This window comes from Mastigoproctus giganteus, chromosome 4 (genome assembly GCF_048544385.1).
Source record: "Mastigoproctus giganteus isolate SK-2022 chromosome 4, ASM4854438v1, whole genome shotgun sequence".
Taxonomy (NCBI): domain Eukaryota; kingdom Metazoa; phylum Arthropoda; class Arachnida; order Uropygi; family Thelyphonidae; genus Mastigoproctus; species Mastigoproctus giganteus.
This window is the reverse complement of record NC_143578.1, coordinates 79,903,337-79,920,583: the sequence shown is the minus strand read 5'-3', so window position 1 is coordinate 79,920,583 and position 17,247 is coordinate 79,903,337. Positions and strand designations below refer to the sequence as shown.

The window sequence follows — 17,247 nt, the reverse complement described above, 5'->3', positions numbered from 1 at the left end:
TTTTTTTATTTGTTATATAATTGCAAAAAAACTTACTTCTTTCAAGTCAGTTTTAATTTATTTAATTAGTTTTTTCCTATAACAAAGCTAAATTTAATTTAAAATTAGAGAATTAAATTTCTAATTAAAAATTAGTCAATTCAGACTAAGCTACAACAACAAAGAAGAAGTAGGGGTACTTGGGTTATTACTAACACACACAAGGTGAGCTCAAAAATGTACAGGCATCAATTTTTATTTAAAGAAATATATTTACAGATAATTACACAATTTTTTTTTTAAATAATGACTTTGGCTACTTACATATATTTACATTTGTCACATAATTGAAAAAAAAAGGTTCTTTCAAGTAAGTTTTAACAAGTTCCTTGATTGTTTTTATTATAACTATCATAATTTCTGCTTCACTGAATAATCATCATCCTCAGGTGAATAAGGAGGATTTTGTAAGACAGTTACATAGCATTTGGAAAGGCGTTCAGAAATTACTCTTGCAATATGAGCAGGGGGGGGCATTGTCATAAGAGTATTTCTAGTTGCTCCTTGTGCACAATCTCTCAAGCACTTGATTTCTAAATATATTGTTTCATTAACATTATGGCCTTCTAGTATAAATTCATAACGAATTGTGCCTTTATAGTTAACCAGTTCTTTTGAAAGTTCAATTCTTGTTTCCATCTGATCTGCTGGAACAAAAAACTTGGGAACAAAAAAAGTTATACAGGGTGTTTCAGTTAAACGTTTCAGAACTTCTAAGAGGGGTAGGGTACATCCTGACAACTCGAAACGAAATCATATAGCAATGTGGGGTCGGAAATGCTTTCCTGAAGCGGTGTTGTACACAGAAGCACCATAAAGAAAAGAGACCGTAAGTGAGAAATCGTTTTAATAATACATGAAAAGAAGCAAAAGGTACATGGATTAAAGTAAGTGTTCGAAGTTTCTTCCACGGGCTACAATGCACGCCTCACATCTCCGACGCATGGACATCCGAACATTCTGGAATACTCCAGGCGAATTTCGAATTTCTTCGGCAGCTACTGCGATTCTTGCAACCAGCTCCTCAGCATTGTCAACAGGGGTGTCATAAACTAGCGATTTCATATGACCCCAGAAATAAAAATCAAGACATGATAGGTCGGGTGACCGAGCAGGCCAACGCACGGGACCACCACGTCTGATCCACTGTTGACCAAATGTGACATCCAGGTAGTTACGAACATCTCCGCTATAATGGGCAGGGGCTCCATCGTGTTGGAACCACATTGTCTGTTGCGTCGATGCAGAAATCTGTTCATCTCTCAAAAGTTGTGGCAATACTTGCTGCAGAAAGATCAAGTAGATAGGTCCGGTTAGACGACACGGTAACAGGTAAGGTCCGATGAGGTGATCTCCCATAATACCGGCCCATACATTGACCGAAAATTGAATCTGTGCTGCACGACGTCGTATTGCATGCGGGTTCTCGACCGCCCAGATATGGTCGTTATGCGTGTTGAAAATTCCTTCCCTTGTGAAGAAATTTTCACGGTCATATGAAATCGCTAGTTTATGACACCCCTGTTGACAATGCTGAGGAGCTGGTTGCAAGAATCGCAGTAGCTGCCGAAGAAATTCGAAATTCGCCTGGAGTATTCCAGAATGTTCGGATGTCCATGCGTCCGAGATGTGAGGCGTGCATTGTAGCCCGTGGAAGAAACTTCGAACACTTACTTTAATCCATGTACCTTTTGCTTCTTTTCATGTATTATTAAAACGATTTCTCACTTACGGTCTCTTTTCTTTATGGTGCTTCTGTGTACAACACCGCTTCAGGAAAGCATTTCTGACCCCACATTGCTATATGATTTCGAGTTGTCAGGATGTACCCTACCCCTCTTAGAAGTTCTGAAACGTTTAACTGAAACACCCTGTATAATCTTTCCATAGTGAAATATCAGATATGATATTTCAATGCTTAGTTGATCTGTCCAAACCATGCTTCTGATGTTGGAGACAAGTTCATTTCAGATGCACAATGCCAACAATAGAAGAGCTGCTGAGTATAAAGCAAAACGATGATGTTTTTATTGACAGCGAAAGTGAAGAAGCACACACACACACACACACACACACACACACACACACACACACACACACACACACACACACACACACACACACACACACACACACACTGCCATCTAAAAAAGATGCCCAAAATGCATTGAGCTTAATAGAGAATGTGTTGGCCTGCAGTAATGTTGATAAAGAAAGAACTATTGCATTTGATAATGTCTGTGCTGTAGTTAAAAATGCATAGAATAAAAACTGTGCAAACAACATTGGGTTATTTCTTTAAATTAGATTAATTTATTAAAAAGTTAATGGCTTGTATGTCTTCTTTTATATTAAGATTGTAATTATTTTTACTGTGATACTAAAATATTGTATATATCATATATATCAAAATATATACTGTTCAATATTTTCATTTCCGTTAATTGCTTTTCTCTTAGTTTATCTTACAAATAAAATGAAATCTTTAAAAAATGTGTTATTTCTATTACTATGTTGTTAGACAAGGATTTTGTTTTTATTATATTTTATTTTATTAGTTTAAATTAATTTATTTTTTCATTTATTTTTGATATTATTATTATTCTTTAAAAAAAAAAAAAAGGTAAAATTTTGGCACTTTTGGGGCACCTCATTACTACAAACCTCGTTATTACAAAACGAGAAAGTTTAGGTCCTTTGAACTATGTATTAACAAGATTCAACTATTATTTATTTAAATTTCATCCTATGGTATTCCTTTCTTCAAGGAATATATTAGATACAGTAGCTATATATTTATAGGTACTGTATCTAATTTTTATATTTTATGCATTCATATTTTATGATACAATTACATTTACCATTCTCCTCTATAATGTCTTCAAGTACTGATGTGGCAATGTGATCAGTGGCTTCTAAGTCTACAGAATCACACGAGGTGCAAACCCATCTAAAAGCACAGTATATATTATTATGATAATTAATTACAACTAATGAACTAAATTAATAAATTAAATGGATAGTATAACATTCATAAAAAAATATAAGAATGGTACATTACATTAGAAAATCACAGAATATATATCTTTCTATACATTAAAATAATTTTCCTCCTAGTGATATTTATTCAGACAATGGAAGAAGAGGGATGCAGGTTATGTGGTAATACGTAACAGAAGCTTGTTTTACTGTGGTAAAACAAGCTTCTGTTTTAGCGTGATCATGCTAGATGAACCTCTTGCTCATGCTTTGTTTATCCAGCATGACCATGTGGTACCATTCTTGATTTTCACATGTAATGTATTTATGTATTCATAACTCCCAAAGAGAGAGAGACTGTCGAAACCTTCTGTAAGTACCGCATTTTATTTTATTTTATCAAAAGAAGTGAGCACAGCGAGCAGGGGACAAAGCACCTAGTTATTATTAGCCATATGGTACAAGAAAACCTGAGGCTTATGCTGCACCAGCCAAAAATAAATTTTCTGAATTACTCTGAAAGAGAGAGAGAGAGAGAGAGAGAGTCAGAAATAGAAGAATGATGATATATAGCTCAGAACCCCGGGTATGCCAACAAATGTCATTTGTGGGAGACTGTCTCTGACTTTCGAAACCAGCCCCCTCTGCCTAAGGCTTGAATGACTTTATCCTGCACCACACTTGATACAGTATGTTCAATATGTTCTCATCTTCATCCAGCTATGGAGATGGACCCGTTTTAGCTTTGGCTTTTGCATCCAGTGGTGGGACTGACACCAGATGGCACCACTCTCTGCCTCAGCCATCACTTTGATCTTAGGGAGGTAGGTCCGGTGAAGCAACTATCACAATTTTCCCCCCTCTCCCATGATTTTGTTTTTTTTTTTTCCCTCATCGTGAGATTCAAACTTGGATTATATTCTTATATTAATATCTATACAAGTGTGTTTTTATAGGATGCATGTAGATAGAAATCCTACTTTCTCTGCCTCAGGTCAGCTAACAACATCCTTGATTTATTTCTAAGTCCTCTTCAGGACTTATCTTTCCAATCACTGATGGGAATCAAACCCAGACATTTATGTTGGCACAATATATCACTGTCTACTACTCTCAAAATGAATGGCAGATGGTGACATATCATGCTTACTAAGAATCACATAGGAGAGATGGGTTCAATTATGCAACAATAAAAGTGATAATCAATATATTATAATGGAGCAAGCTGCAATAACCATGATAATATTCACAGATGCATAAACCAGGAACGAAATTCCTCTGTAAGCCATTAAACTTAAATGCAAATTTGGCAGAAAGGAGGAGTAATTTCATAAATGATTCATGAACATTCATAAGTGTAAGACTTATTTTCTGAAATATATTCAGCAATAGAATGAACAAAAGAAAACCACACAAAATATTTTTACTTTAATTTGCTCCTCAAAATGAGTTCAGAAAATATGATACTCCAGCCCTCCTACAAACCAATGAATATGTCATGTAGCACCAGCATCAACATCACTATGCAGTAAAGTAAACAGAAACCAGAACGCCACAAAAATTATCCAATTTTGAACGATGGCAGTAATGTTAAGAGGGTAAGAGAATTATGAATTAAATTTTCAGGGAATATGATTCGGTATTAAGAGATATAGCATTGTTTCTTAACAGTTTTTTTTACATAAAAAATTATAAATTTTTTGAAAGTTTTTGATTAAAATTTATTGTATTTTAGCAGAAGAAGACAAATTGCTCTGTATGCCCAACTGAAAGACTTCAAGAGAGGATGATTAGACAGCCTATAAGAGGGTAGAAAGTTGTCCTGCAATATTACTGAACAAGTTGTAAGAGAGGTGTCTAAAGTTCATCAGTGTTGGAACAATAGGGAAAGGAAGGCATACATAATCGAAGAACAGGAACCTTCCAGAAGCCTGATGAAAAGTAGGACTTGCATGCCTGATGGATGTCTCTGTTGGCAAACAGTTCAGCCACTTCTGCCCAAATTAGAAGTGTTGTTGTGTCCCATGTGACTCCCACAATTCACAATCATTTGTCCCACTGAATATATATACAAGGTAATGGTCAGGCAACACCTAGAGTACTGTGTAGGTCTGGAGGCCTTATTTTAGGAAGGATGTAGAGTTGCTAGAACGAGTACAAAGAAGAGCAACAAGATTGGTGAGGGGAACAAAGGGGTGCTCTTACCAAGAAAGGCTTAAGTTCGCAAATTGAAGTGCCTGGAGAGTAGGCATCTGCGAGGTGACCTGATTGAGGTGTATAAGGCCTTGAATGGGTTGAGCAAGCTGAATGCTGATGGGATTCTTCCTCTTGCTCAGACTAAGAACCTGAGGGGGCACAGTTTCAATTTGAGGAAAGATGTGTGGAAATTTGTGTGGAAATTTGCCTTTAGCCAGTGGGTAGTTGATTGGTGGAACAGGCTCCCATCTTTTGTTGTGGAAGCTAATAGCCTAAATAAACTTAAGGCTGAGCTGGAGAGGCATTTGGAACGAATGGAGGGATGAAATGGGAGGGTTTTTTTTTTTTTTGCTGATGCTGCATAAGCTTGCTTCCTTGCATCATATGCCTCTACTAATGCTAGGCTCTCACTCCTACACATTGTTGTGAATGTCTTTAGTGGTGTTGTGCATGAAATACTGGAAAGGCATTCAGTAGTGTTTAGTGATGATAGCTGTTTCAGCCTCAGTTGTGAGTGATATGGTCAAGTGGGAGTCAGAAGATATTCAGGGAGAGTAGACTATATAAGGGGGGAGAGAGAGAGAGAGGTTTAGGAAGCAGTTAACATGAAACAGTTCTCTCTGAATAATGTGACATTCAAACAGGATAATGTCCATCCACATACTGCCAACATTACCAGACTGTCTCTTCAAAACATGAATGTCCTCCTATGGTCTTTCAGGCCATGGGAGGACCAGATCTCTCCAATCAAACATGTCTAGATATGACTGGAATGCATCTGACCTCAAATTCAATACCTGCACATTTGATCTCTCTCAACTGAAAACTCATGTGGAATAGGCCTGCATGACACTGCAACATGATATCCAACAACTTCTACTGAATGTCTGCCAGAATCAGCACTTGTATCCAAGCATGGGATCACATCTGATATTAATTTTCAACAATGTAAGAATTTTTCATTGATATTTCAAATAAAACTTATAACTTATTGTAACTTACTGTAGTATTATTATCACCAGTAGTAGTAGCAGTATTATCACTACTGTAGCAGAAGTAGTATCATCACCAGCTTCAGTAAAAACTAGATCATTCTTTTGTAGTGTTCCAGTTTCCATTCTTTTTGGTATATGGGTGTATAATTATAATATATAAAAGAATTAATAATACACCTGCATATGGCAAACCAGATAAGAAGCAAAAACAAAGGAAACCAGTAACTTAATTATAGTAACAAAAAAGAAGCAGAGAGGAAAGAAATAAGTTAAGAATAAAGAATTCATTCTTAAAATAATTTATAATAGATGCCAATTAATATAAATTTAGTAGCAGCCCCCCACCCCTTTGACACTGCAACAAAGCCAAATTGTGTGAAATATTACTAGAAACAGAATTGAAAAACAAGAATCATTCTGAAATACTTTCACAGAAATAAATCATTCAACTCATACTTCAGAACTTCACTTTCATTATAGTTTGGCAATGCTCCACCATAAAACAATGCCTGCATTGTGATCACAATGGAAATAATATAAGCTTCAATTTTTCTGCTGTTTTATTGCTGTTATACACTAAAACAGCAGTTCTCAGCCTATGGTATGTACACAACCAGTGGTATGTGCAAGTTATAAAATAGATAAAATTAAACAGATTAACCTATTATTAAAAAATCAATGGTATAAAAACTGCATTTTTGTAATAGCTGAAACAGATCAGGAATTCCTGTTCTGAAATATGTGACATTAATTTATATTTAATACACTGTAATATCAATTATATTTAATACATTTAATAAAGTGGAATATTAGCTAAGGCACTTACCTAAATGGTCCAAATCCTAAAGAAAATATATCACTGAAAGAAACAATTTTATTTTTAATCAATGGCAAAACTCAAAATAACAGCAATAAAAGCTATTATAATACTTTTATATAAATTTAGCTAATCACCTTACCCAATTATGTCTTGAAGGTAAGAGGGGTATCGAAATTTCACTTGCACAGAATTTTCTTTGGCATCCAAGTCAGCACCTAGTTTTGTAAAGTCAAACAGACTGACATAAAAATAAATACATGAATTCAAGAATTTCTAATCTGATATCTATGCAAGGCTGGAGAAAAGTGCAGATAAACTTAAGGTTAAATATTGTAACATGTGCTGCATAAAGTAGGGCTTCCATCCGTCCTCATTTTCCCAGACATGTACTCATTTTTTACATATCATGGACTGTCCAGGAGGAATTGCTAAAATTTTGAAAATATCTGGAATTTTGGCTCTTAAAATTTGAAAATCTCCTAATCCTTATCATTGGTAAAATTTGTAAGGCGTACGCCAATCAGCTTTGCAGAAGAAATCCCAAGAATCTCCACTTCTGGCTGTAAACAACACAGATCAGACATTGAGGAGTTTATCATGCATTCAGAGTTATTGACATTTTATTCGTGCAATTTGACTTTTGCACTGCATTTTTTTATTCTCTTTTACATTCTTGGTGAGTAGACAATTCAAAATAAATTTTCTCTTGTTTTACCTGAAATTCATTCTAATTAAATGAATTTATTCTAAATTAAAATTACGACTCCATTTATTTAAGAGATCTCACATTTACTATTCTTCTTTCAGCAGTTTGTATAAACAATAATTTGATACGTCCAGCTTCAATTTGTCATATTTATTTACGAGTAAGCATAGTTTTTGTAATATATAATTGTAAAAATACTGCTTTTACAAAACCTAAATTTAAAATTATAAAGCCATTTCAAAATGGCTTTATAATTTTAAATGTTTCATGAATTTTTTAAAAATGTCACAAATTTATTCTTTCTTATGAATGTAATTGCATTCATAAGATGAAGAAGTAATCAGTCACTTCTTCAAATAATTTTTTATTTCTACTATTTAAATTAAAATAATTCTTTAATTTACATAAATTCAGGAATACCTAATTATGATGAAAAGGAAGTGCAAGTTTACGGACGACTTGAGGATGAAATATCCAGGTTTTCAAAAGGAAAGAGTAGATGAGGAGGTGAAATGCATCATTTGCAGTCTAGAAAGCTACATTTCGGTTGCTAATCGGGTGATTTGGAAATCCACATGAATTCAGAGAAACAAGAAAAACATTAGATTTCAAAAATCTTGCAGCAAGGTAATGGACTTTTTAGTAAATGCCCCTAAAAGGCTTGATGCAAGAGTTTCTGTTGCTGAAAGAACCCTTGCCTTTCATACAGTGACACATCACCACAGCTATAAATAGATGTCTTGTACAGAAGAATTATTAAGGTCGATATGCTTTGATTCAGATATTGCTATATCTGATTAGCATTAGCATTAGTAGAGGCATATGATGCAAGAAAGCAAGCTTATGCAGCATCAGCCAAAAAAAAAAAAAAAAAAACCCTTTCACTTCACCCCTCCGTTCGTTCGAAATACCTGTCCAGCTGAGCCTTAAATTTATTTAGCCTATCAACTTCCACAACAAGGGATGGAAGTCTGTTCCACCAACCAACTACCCGCTGGCTAAAGGCAAATTTCCGCACATCTATCCTACATCTGTCTTTCCTCAATTTTAATTTATGCCCTCTCAGGTGATTATTCTGAGCAAGAGGCAGTATCCCATCAGCATTGAGCATGCTCAAACTATTCAAGGCTTTGTACACCTCTATCAGATCACCTCGCCAGTACCTAGTCTCCAGACACTGTAATTTGCAAAACTTAAGCCTTTCTTCGTAAGAGCAACCCTTCGTTCCGTTCACTAACCTTGTTGCCCTTCTCTGTACTTGTTCCAGCAGCTCTACATCCTTCTTGAAATGAGGCCTCCAAACCTGTATACAGTACTCAAGGTGCGGCCTGACCATTGCCTTATACAAGGGAATAATCACCTCTCTATCCCTGCTAGAAATTCCTGTATATCATTGATAAGACACCATGAGCTACTCTTGCAGCCCGTCTGCACTGCTCAGAGAACTTCATATCTGCCTGCACAATTACCCACAGGTCCTTTTCATTCTCTACCACTGTCAGTGTAGTACCACAGAGTTGATACGTTGCTCTGGGGTTGCTGTTTCCCATATGTAGTACTTTACATTTGTCGATGTTAAACTTCATTTGCCACCTCTCAGCCCATCTGCTCAACCTTTCCAGATCCTGTTGCAGCAGCATAGCGTCAGTAACATCCTTAATTTCTGATTCAGATATCTTGTTCAAAAACAAAGACTGAAGCCATAATTAACTCTGTCTTGGCAGTCCATTTAGTTGAAGAAGTTGTTAAGTCCCTGCAGAATGTACAGTGTTTTGGAGTTTCCAATGATGCCACTAATCATGGATTTCTGAAAATTTTTCCTATTCTTGTGCATTTTTTGAATGGAAAAATGGTGGCTCAAAGGTTAAGCTAATAGAATTAAATAGCAAGTCAGATGAGACTGCAGCTACTATTTCTGGCTATGTTTATGAGACCTTGTGTAAAAGTTCCATGGATAAGAAATGTATTGCATTTGGCAGAGATAATTGTAACGCCATGTTTGGAGGAGTGCGAAGATATAATGGGAATAATGTATTTTCAAATTTACAAAGATTATTTGGTCGATCACTAATAGGAGTCGGCTGCCCTGCCCACTTTCTGCATAACTCTATCCAGCATGGAGCAGATACAGTTGATGTAGATATTGACTCCACTGTTCTTAAGATTTTTAATTATTTCAGTGTCTACACTGTAGGTGTTGAAAACCTAAAAAATTCTGAAAATTTACAGAGGTTACCTATTTAAAATCAGATTACAAGCTAAAAATAAGTCAAAAATATGGTGCCTATTAATGAAACCAATAAAAAATACTTTATTTCTGTTCTGTACGTCGAACAGTGGTATAGGCAACTCTTTAAAGATACAGAATTCAAAACTGTAGCCAGGCCTATGCAGAAGCTCCATAATATATTGAGATAGTGTTGTTTCAACAATTGTATTGGTGGCTTGAACAACATTGGATGTTACAAATTGCAAATTTTACAAGAGAGCCAATTTAATGGGAACACAATAAAAGCTACATAGTTGTCAAGGAAATCTCACATCCAACGTTGTTCCATTGTAATAAACGTTTTCGAACAAAGGAAAAAAAAAGAAATAGAATTTTTTTCTTTTTTTTTTAAATTTTTAATAAAAACACAGAGGAAAGTTTAATATTGTCTACAATTACATTGAACACTTACATTAGAATTCGATAAAAAAACATCGAATCAAGTGAAATGAAATTTAAAAAATTAAAATTAAAAATCAGAAATAGCACATACATCAGATCCAAACATTAAAATTGGATATTCTCATGCACTTGGAATATTTTCATAAAACTCGCGGTGTGTAGGGTCCATTAGGTATTTTGTCATGTCCATAAGATCTTTCTTTTTCGCTTTTGAGATTGGAAGAGGGGCTGAGTATAATAGTGGTAGTTCACAGTACTTAATCACCTTCGGTTTCGCTGGGAAAACAGGGTCATGGTGCCATGGCCTCAACGTGTTGTGTGTCTGGGGCTCATTTGCAATGACTGACTTCCAGTCTGAAGGGACAAGAGGTTTGGCCTTTTTTTTAGCACGCTCAATAAGTGCAAAGTCCCTGTCACAGGGCAAAAAACTGTGCCCCGTGATTAAAAATTTTTGATGTATCTCAGTGAAGTAACGTAATGATATCAAGTACGGGTACAACTTAATGATGTTCCAGTTGTTATTCTGACCTGTGTGCAGCGATCAGACCACACAATCAGTTTTCTTTCTTGGCCAAAGGGTAGAGGCTCGTATGATGAGGTCACATATTTTAATATGCACGATCCAATTTCTTTAGATCCACGCTTGGCTAAGCTTTCATGCCATAAGAGCATGTTAGCCTGATTTTCTGTCATATTGTGGATGCACAAGTTGTACGTCGAATATTGGCGCTGATAGTAAATATCAGAGTGCGTTAACATGGGCGTAAATAAAATCTGTTGTAAGTCAATGCAAAGTGTGACGAAATTCGCATTTTTTGAATTATTGGCAAGGGTTTTATATGCTTGGTCAGCCTTCGTGTGATGAATAAGACTTTCTTGTTCAATCTTATTCCGCTCTTCTTCGTTGTGAGCTAGGATCAGGGGGGCACAGTTTTTATCGGCGCCTCCGTAGCCAGGTGGGAAGGAGCAGCAGTGCGTAGCACACGCTTCTTGATTAGACCGGGGTTCAAGCCCGTGACCACCAAATACGGAGGATGCGGAAAAGGTCAGGAAATGACCACCGCATTTCCCGGAGCAATATGGCCTTAGTTGCTAATGCTCCTAAAAACCGAATAACAACAACAGTTTTTATCGCACTGTTTGCAAGTATCTGACCGCGGTGCACCAAATCGCAAATTGAACTCTCTTTTGAAAATTTTTCTGTACTTTGTGGAATTTGCAGGACTGTCAGGATACTTTTCTTGAAATAGGCGATACATTTTAGTTAAGTTTAAGTCAGGGCTCAAAAAAAAGTTTCGATGAAGCATTTCTACTGTAGTGACTAACTTCAGTTGGGAAAGAAGCAATATGCTCTCTGATATTTGAGTTTACAGCTGCATCAACAGCATGTGGACGGCCGAAATGCAATCCCCTTTTATCTTTCGGTGCGACCTCCCCGTTTTTCATTTTTTGTTGTAATATCTGTACTCGTCTCAGGGAAATAGTAAATGCGTTGCACAATGTCTTCTGGCAAACAGGCTTCCCATTGAGACTATAATCAAAACCAGCCAATCGTGTTGAAGTCGAATCTGTTTTATTTGGAAGTCTTCTTTTTGGCTCTCGTAAGGTAATTAACTTGAGCAGCAAAAGGGTTTGTTCATTGTAACTTACCTCGTGAAACTGTCGGAATAAATCAAGGACCCATGGAAGGGTGAGGTCGCTGCACCCTGACTTCTTGCACTTTGGTAAACAACCTCGAGGACTGGACGGTGGCGTTTTATCTGGAACAACTTTTCCCGTATGCCGATTCACGTAACTTTTACCACTGTCTTTCAGACATTTACGCTTTTTGTCTTTCCACTCCGCAATGTTCAACACCCGTTTACGATTGTTAATACTGTCTAAATCACTATTAGATACCTGCATTTTAGCAACAAACTTGACAGAACTGAAACCAAAATGAATTGTAACCTCTGGCTCACTGTTACACATCCAACGTTGCTCCACAACCTGAAATCGAGACATGCGCTCTTTAAACAGATTTATCACTATCTACCGGTGAGTTTGAGAACTAAAACTTTACACATTTCGATTCAGCAAGTCACAACCAATGTTATTCCACAAAAAAAAGACTTTGCTAAAATAGTCACATCCAACGTTGTTCCAGCCATCAATTCAATTAGGTACCGTCATACAAAAGGAGTGTGTGTGTGTGTGTGTGTGTGGATGATGTGAAGTGCTTTGATTAGTTCTGTAATTTAAAAAAATTTTTAGCGGAAAATAAGGATACCGATGTTTCTGTTCCTTGTAATGTAAGATGGACTAATTATTTTTGCCACTGTAAGAATGAAGATTTTTTCTCAGAGCTATTAATAATTGCTCAATTTTTCTTTTCCATACCATCACATAATGCATTTATTGAAAGACTGTTTTCAATGATATATTTGAAAATGTAGAGAAATGTAGAGAACAGCAAATAAATTACACTGCGAAAAATAAAAGTCTTTTTATTTATTCATACCATAAATAAATTTTTTGTTTGTCATTTTTTACAAGTTAGACAATCCGCATAAGAATGGTAAGTGTGATTTCTGTTAATTTAAGGGATTTGAGATATTGAATTAAAATATTTAACATGTTATTACTTTGCCAGTGACTGTGTTATTACCCTATTATTACAATAAACTGTTATTAAAGGCGTAGGCATTTTTGAAAAGACTGTAAGAAAATGTAAGGTGCGTTTTGGTAAAATAGGGACAGGCATCCTCTTTTAAGGTTAGAGAGGAGGCAGCCCTGGCATAAAGGAAAAATATATAGCTGATGTAACCAAAGCTACTAGATGTGGTAGACTCTCTCTGGGTGTCTACTACACAAGCATATATCTTGAAAGTAAGTAAACCAATGAGATGGGAATACAATTATAATAAGTTGATAGCTTATATAGATTCAAGGCAGAACTTGACAAACATTTGGAGCGAGTGGATGGGTGAAATAAGGGTTTTTTTTTTTTTTTGGCTGATGCTATATAAGCTTGCTTTCTTGCATCATGTGCCTTTGCTAATGCTAAGATGGGAATGCGATTATAATAATTTTAATATAACAAATTTAAAATTAAAAATATACAAAAAATTTTGGAGAGTACACATGAACAGGTGAAGTTTTTACGGCTCCAGCAAATAGAGAAGTTTTTGCTTTTTTATTAACTTAATTTGGCATATTAATTTATTTTTTAGAGTTGCTTTATATTCCAAGTAACAATACTTTAGTCTAAATCGAATTTAGATATAGATTTTCTAGGTTATTACTTAGCATCGGTAAGGGTATCAAATCCACGTGTGGACAGGTTTTGCAGCTCCCGCAAACGAAAGTTTTTATTATATTTAGCCGCTTTATTGACTTAATTGTTAGATTAAATTATTTTCTATAAGTAGCTTATAGACCTAGTCAAGCTCCATGGTTTATTTTGAATTTAGGTAGCGCGATTTGTAAAGTAAATAATACCTCGTATCCACAGAATAACCTTTCGTAACTTGCCACCATTATTATACGATACAATGTGTGCACCGAACTAGATAGTGTAAGGTCTAACGGAAAACTAAATAGCAAGCATGGTAGTATCAATTAATCAGTAAAATTTATTAATCTTATTAAATTTCATTGTCAATTGAATTGTACTTTTTTAACTAAATAAATATAGCGACCTAGTTATTACAAAGTTAACACCAGAGCAGCAAAGCAAAAGGCTCAAACTAGTGGAAGTGCTCAAGGGAGAACTGAGGAGGAGCAGTTGTCCTCTGAATCACAGTCTATTGAAATGCACTGCTTGTTTGATGTTTGTGGAGCAATCAGGAATGGGACATGATATTGCCAAGGGTAATGTCTTTGTGTGTGTGTGCGTGTGCGCGTGCGCGCGATGTAAGGAGTGCGAGGAAATCAGGCGCCAACTCGGCATTGTTATGAGCTTATATGAGAGCTTGAAGGACAGGGTGGATGCCCTCGAAGGATTTAAATTGAGGGGCCCATCAAGCTCTCAGCTGCCCACATCAATACCAGAGCTTGCACTTGAACATCGGGCAACACAGCGGCAACCCCTAAGGCAGAATGCACTGGTCCCAAAGGAACTAGTTGTTGTAGGTGACTATTGTCAGAGAAATGGGGAACATCTTGTGCAAAAAGGATAGATGGAACAGGATCAGGGTATATCTGTCAGGGGCAAAGGTTGATGACGTTGTAGGGCAGATATCATCCTTTAAGGGCACAAAGGGTGATTTGTTGTACACGTTATGATATTAAGAGTAGGAGACCAGCAGAATTACTAAACAAGTACAAGACAATGATCAAAAAAACCGTGAGTTAGGGCTGAATTGGAAAGTGTCTGCAATTCTGCCCAGACACGATAGGAGGGAGTATATGATGAGAGCCTTGTCGATCAATTCGGCCCTGGAGAGATTGTGCAAGGCTCAAGGGGTAGAATTTTTCTCAGCCTGGTCTGTGCTTGCTAACAGGAGAGACTGCTTCTACAGGGATGGGATACACTTAAATAGAAAGAGCGCAAGAATATTTCCTGATGCTATCGAGGCACTGTTAGATGGGTCAGAAAACTGCTAGCTTGGGGGGATATGGACTAATAGATTAACAGTAGCCGCTGGCAGAGGTAAAAGTAATTCTTACACTACTTATATTGAAATGCAATTGAGCAGCAGCCTGGAGAGAAGGCAATGGGAATTTCCAGGACTGCTGGGAGTCATAGTGGAACAAGTAAATACATGGGCTGTATTAGAGTAACTAAGAGTAAAAACAGTTGCATTTATACTTGCATGTACACCAATGCTAGGGGTATATTTAATAAATTCGATGAGCTTGAGGTGCTAGTCAAGACATCAAAGGCGGATATTGTTGGAATATCAGAGACATGGTGTCACACAGACATAAGCAGTGCAGAACTGGAATTGGGGAGTACAATGTGTACAGAAAGGATAGACAGGACTGGAAGGGAGGAGGGGTTATGCTGTTAGTTAAGAAATACATAAAATCTAAGGAAGTGCATCCAATTGATGTTGGTGGACAATGCAATGTTGAGTCGTTTGGTGTGACATAAGCAATGGGAAAGGAAAAATGAGAGTAGATGTGTGTTATAGGCCTAATGAATCTGATGAGTATAATGAGCAACTGTGCAGAGAAATAGAGTGGGCCAGTAAATTAGAGTGTCTTCTAATGGGGGATTTTAATTTCCCAAATATTGACTGGAATTTGTGGGTCACTAACACACTAGCAAGGCTTTTGTGGATTTATTGGATGATTGTTTTCTACAGCAGCATGTTTGGGAGGCAACTAGAGGGAGTAATACTCTTAATCTGATTATCAGTAATGATTTTTCATGCATCAAGAATCTGCAGATAAAGGAACCACTAGGTGGCAGTGATCACAGTGTGCTGATGTGGGATTTACTCAAAGAGTTAACTACCATCAAGGGTAAAGGGAAGGGTTTTTGCTTTCGTAAAGGTGACTACGGTGGTCTGAGATAGTATTTAAATTCTATACAGTGGAACCAACTGATGATGTTACCAACAGCAAATTCAGAATGGGAAGCATTCAAAAAATTAATCTTGGAAGCTACTAATCTTTTCATACCAACAAAGAAATATTGTTCAAGGTTTAGGCCTAAATGGATGTCAGATGAACTAATGACACATATGACAGAGAAGAAAAATGCATGGGATACATATAAATTAACATGTCACACAGAAGCCTATGATAGATATAAGCTGGTCTGTAACCAAGTTACAAAGGAGGTTAGGCAGGCGAAGGCAGATTATGAGAAATCTTTCGCAAAGGATGCAAAGAAAAACAGCAAAGAGTTCTTTACTTATGTAAATTCTAGAAGGAAGGGGATGAATCAGATTGGTCCACTTGATATTGATGGTTCAACTGTTGATGATCCTGTTCAGGTAGCTAACAAACTAAATGAATATTTTGCATTGACATTCACACATGAAGGGAGGGGAATGCCAGAGGTGTATTCAACTCTGGCAGTAAGCTAGATAATCTTGTAATAACTGAGAGTAAAGTGGAGGAGAAATTGTTGAAGATAACACAAGAAAGGCACCTGGGGTGGATGGAATCTATCTAGTTATATTAAAGGAGGTGGCAAAGGAAGTAAGCAAACCCTTAGCCATAATTATGAGAGCATCCCTGGAGTCGGGGGGGGGGGGGTACCCATGGACTGGAGATGTGCAAATGTGACCCCAATCCACAAAGGAGGATCAAAGGGAGACACAGGTAATTACAGACCTGTTAGTTTAACTTCTGTTCCAGGGAAATTAATGGAGGAGCTGTTAAAGAAGCATTGCAGGATCATCTAGACAAGACTTCAGTTATAGCTCGGACACAGCATGGGTTTGTTAAGGGGATGTATTGTCTGACTAATTTGATTGGATACTATGATGTAGTCACAAAGGAACTGGATGCAAAGAATAACTTTGATATCATATATTTGGATCTTAGAAAAGCCTTTGGTACTATTGCACATGGAAGACTACTGCACAAATTGGAGCAGTGTGGCATTGGAGGCAAATTGCTACAATGGATAAAGGGATGGTTGAGTGAGAGAAGACAGAGAGTGGTAATCAATGGACACTGCTCTTCGTGGACTAATGTTATTGGTGGAGTCCCTCAGGGTTCAGTGTTGGGTCCATTGTTGGTTTCTGTATTTATAAATGATATTGATGGTATATCAGGCTTAATGTCTAAGTTTGCAGACGATACGAAGGTTGGCAGGTTTGTTAATGACAGTACACTACTGCAACAGGAACTAGAAAAGTTGAGCAGATGGGGTGAGAGGTGGCAAATGAAGTTTAACATT

General features: G+C 36.7%; 1 protein-coding gene across 2 annotated transcripts in view; it reads right to left on the bottom strand.

Annotated features, from left to right (window-relative positions):
* LOC150086861 (urocanate hydratase-like) overlaps positions 1–17,247 on the bottom strand; it is a 379,529-nt gene that overhangs the window by 151,066 nt on the left and 211,216 nt on the right. Inside the window, exons 13-15 of one of the 2 annotated variants that reach the window (XM_090371633.1) lie at positions 7,169–7,244; positions 7,036–7,068; positions 2,895–2,989 (exon numbers count right to left, since the gene is read on the bottom strand). In XM_090371633.1, the coding sequence (XP_090227759.1) occupies positions 2,895–2,989; positions 7,036–7,068; positions 7,169–7,244 (204 nt within the window). The remainder of the gene's footprint in view (positions 1–2,894; positions 2,990–7,035; positions 7,069–7,168; positions 7,245–17,247) is intronic. The other variant, XM_090371634.1, reaches the window with a different exon arrangement.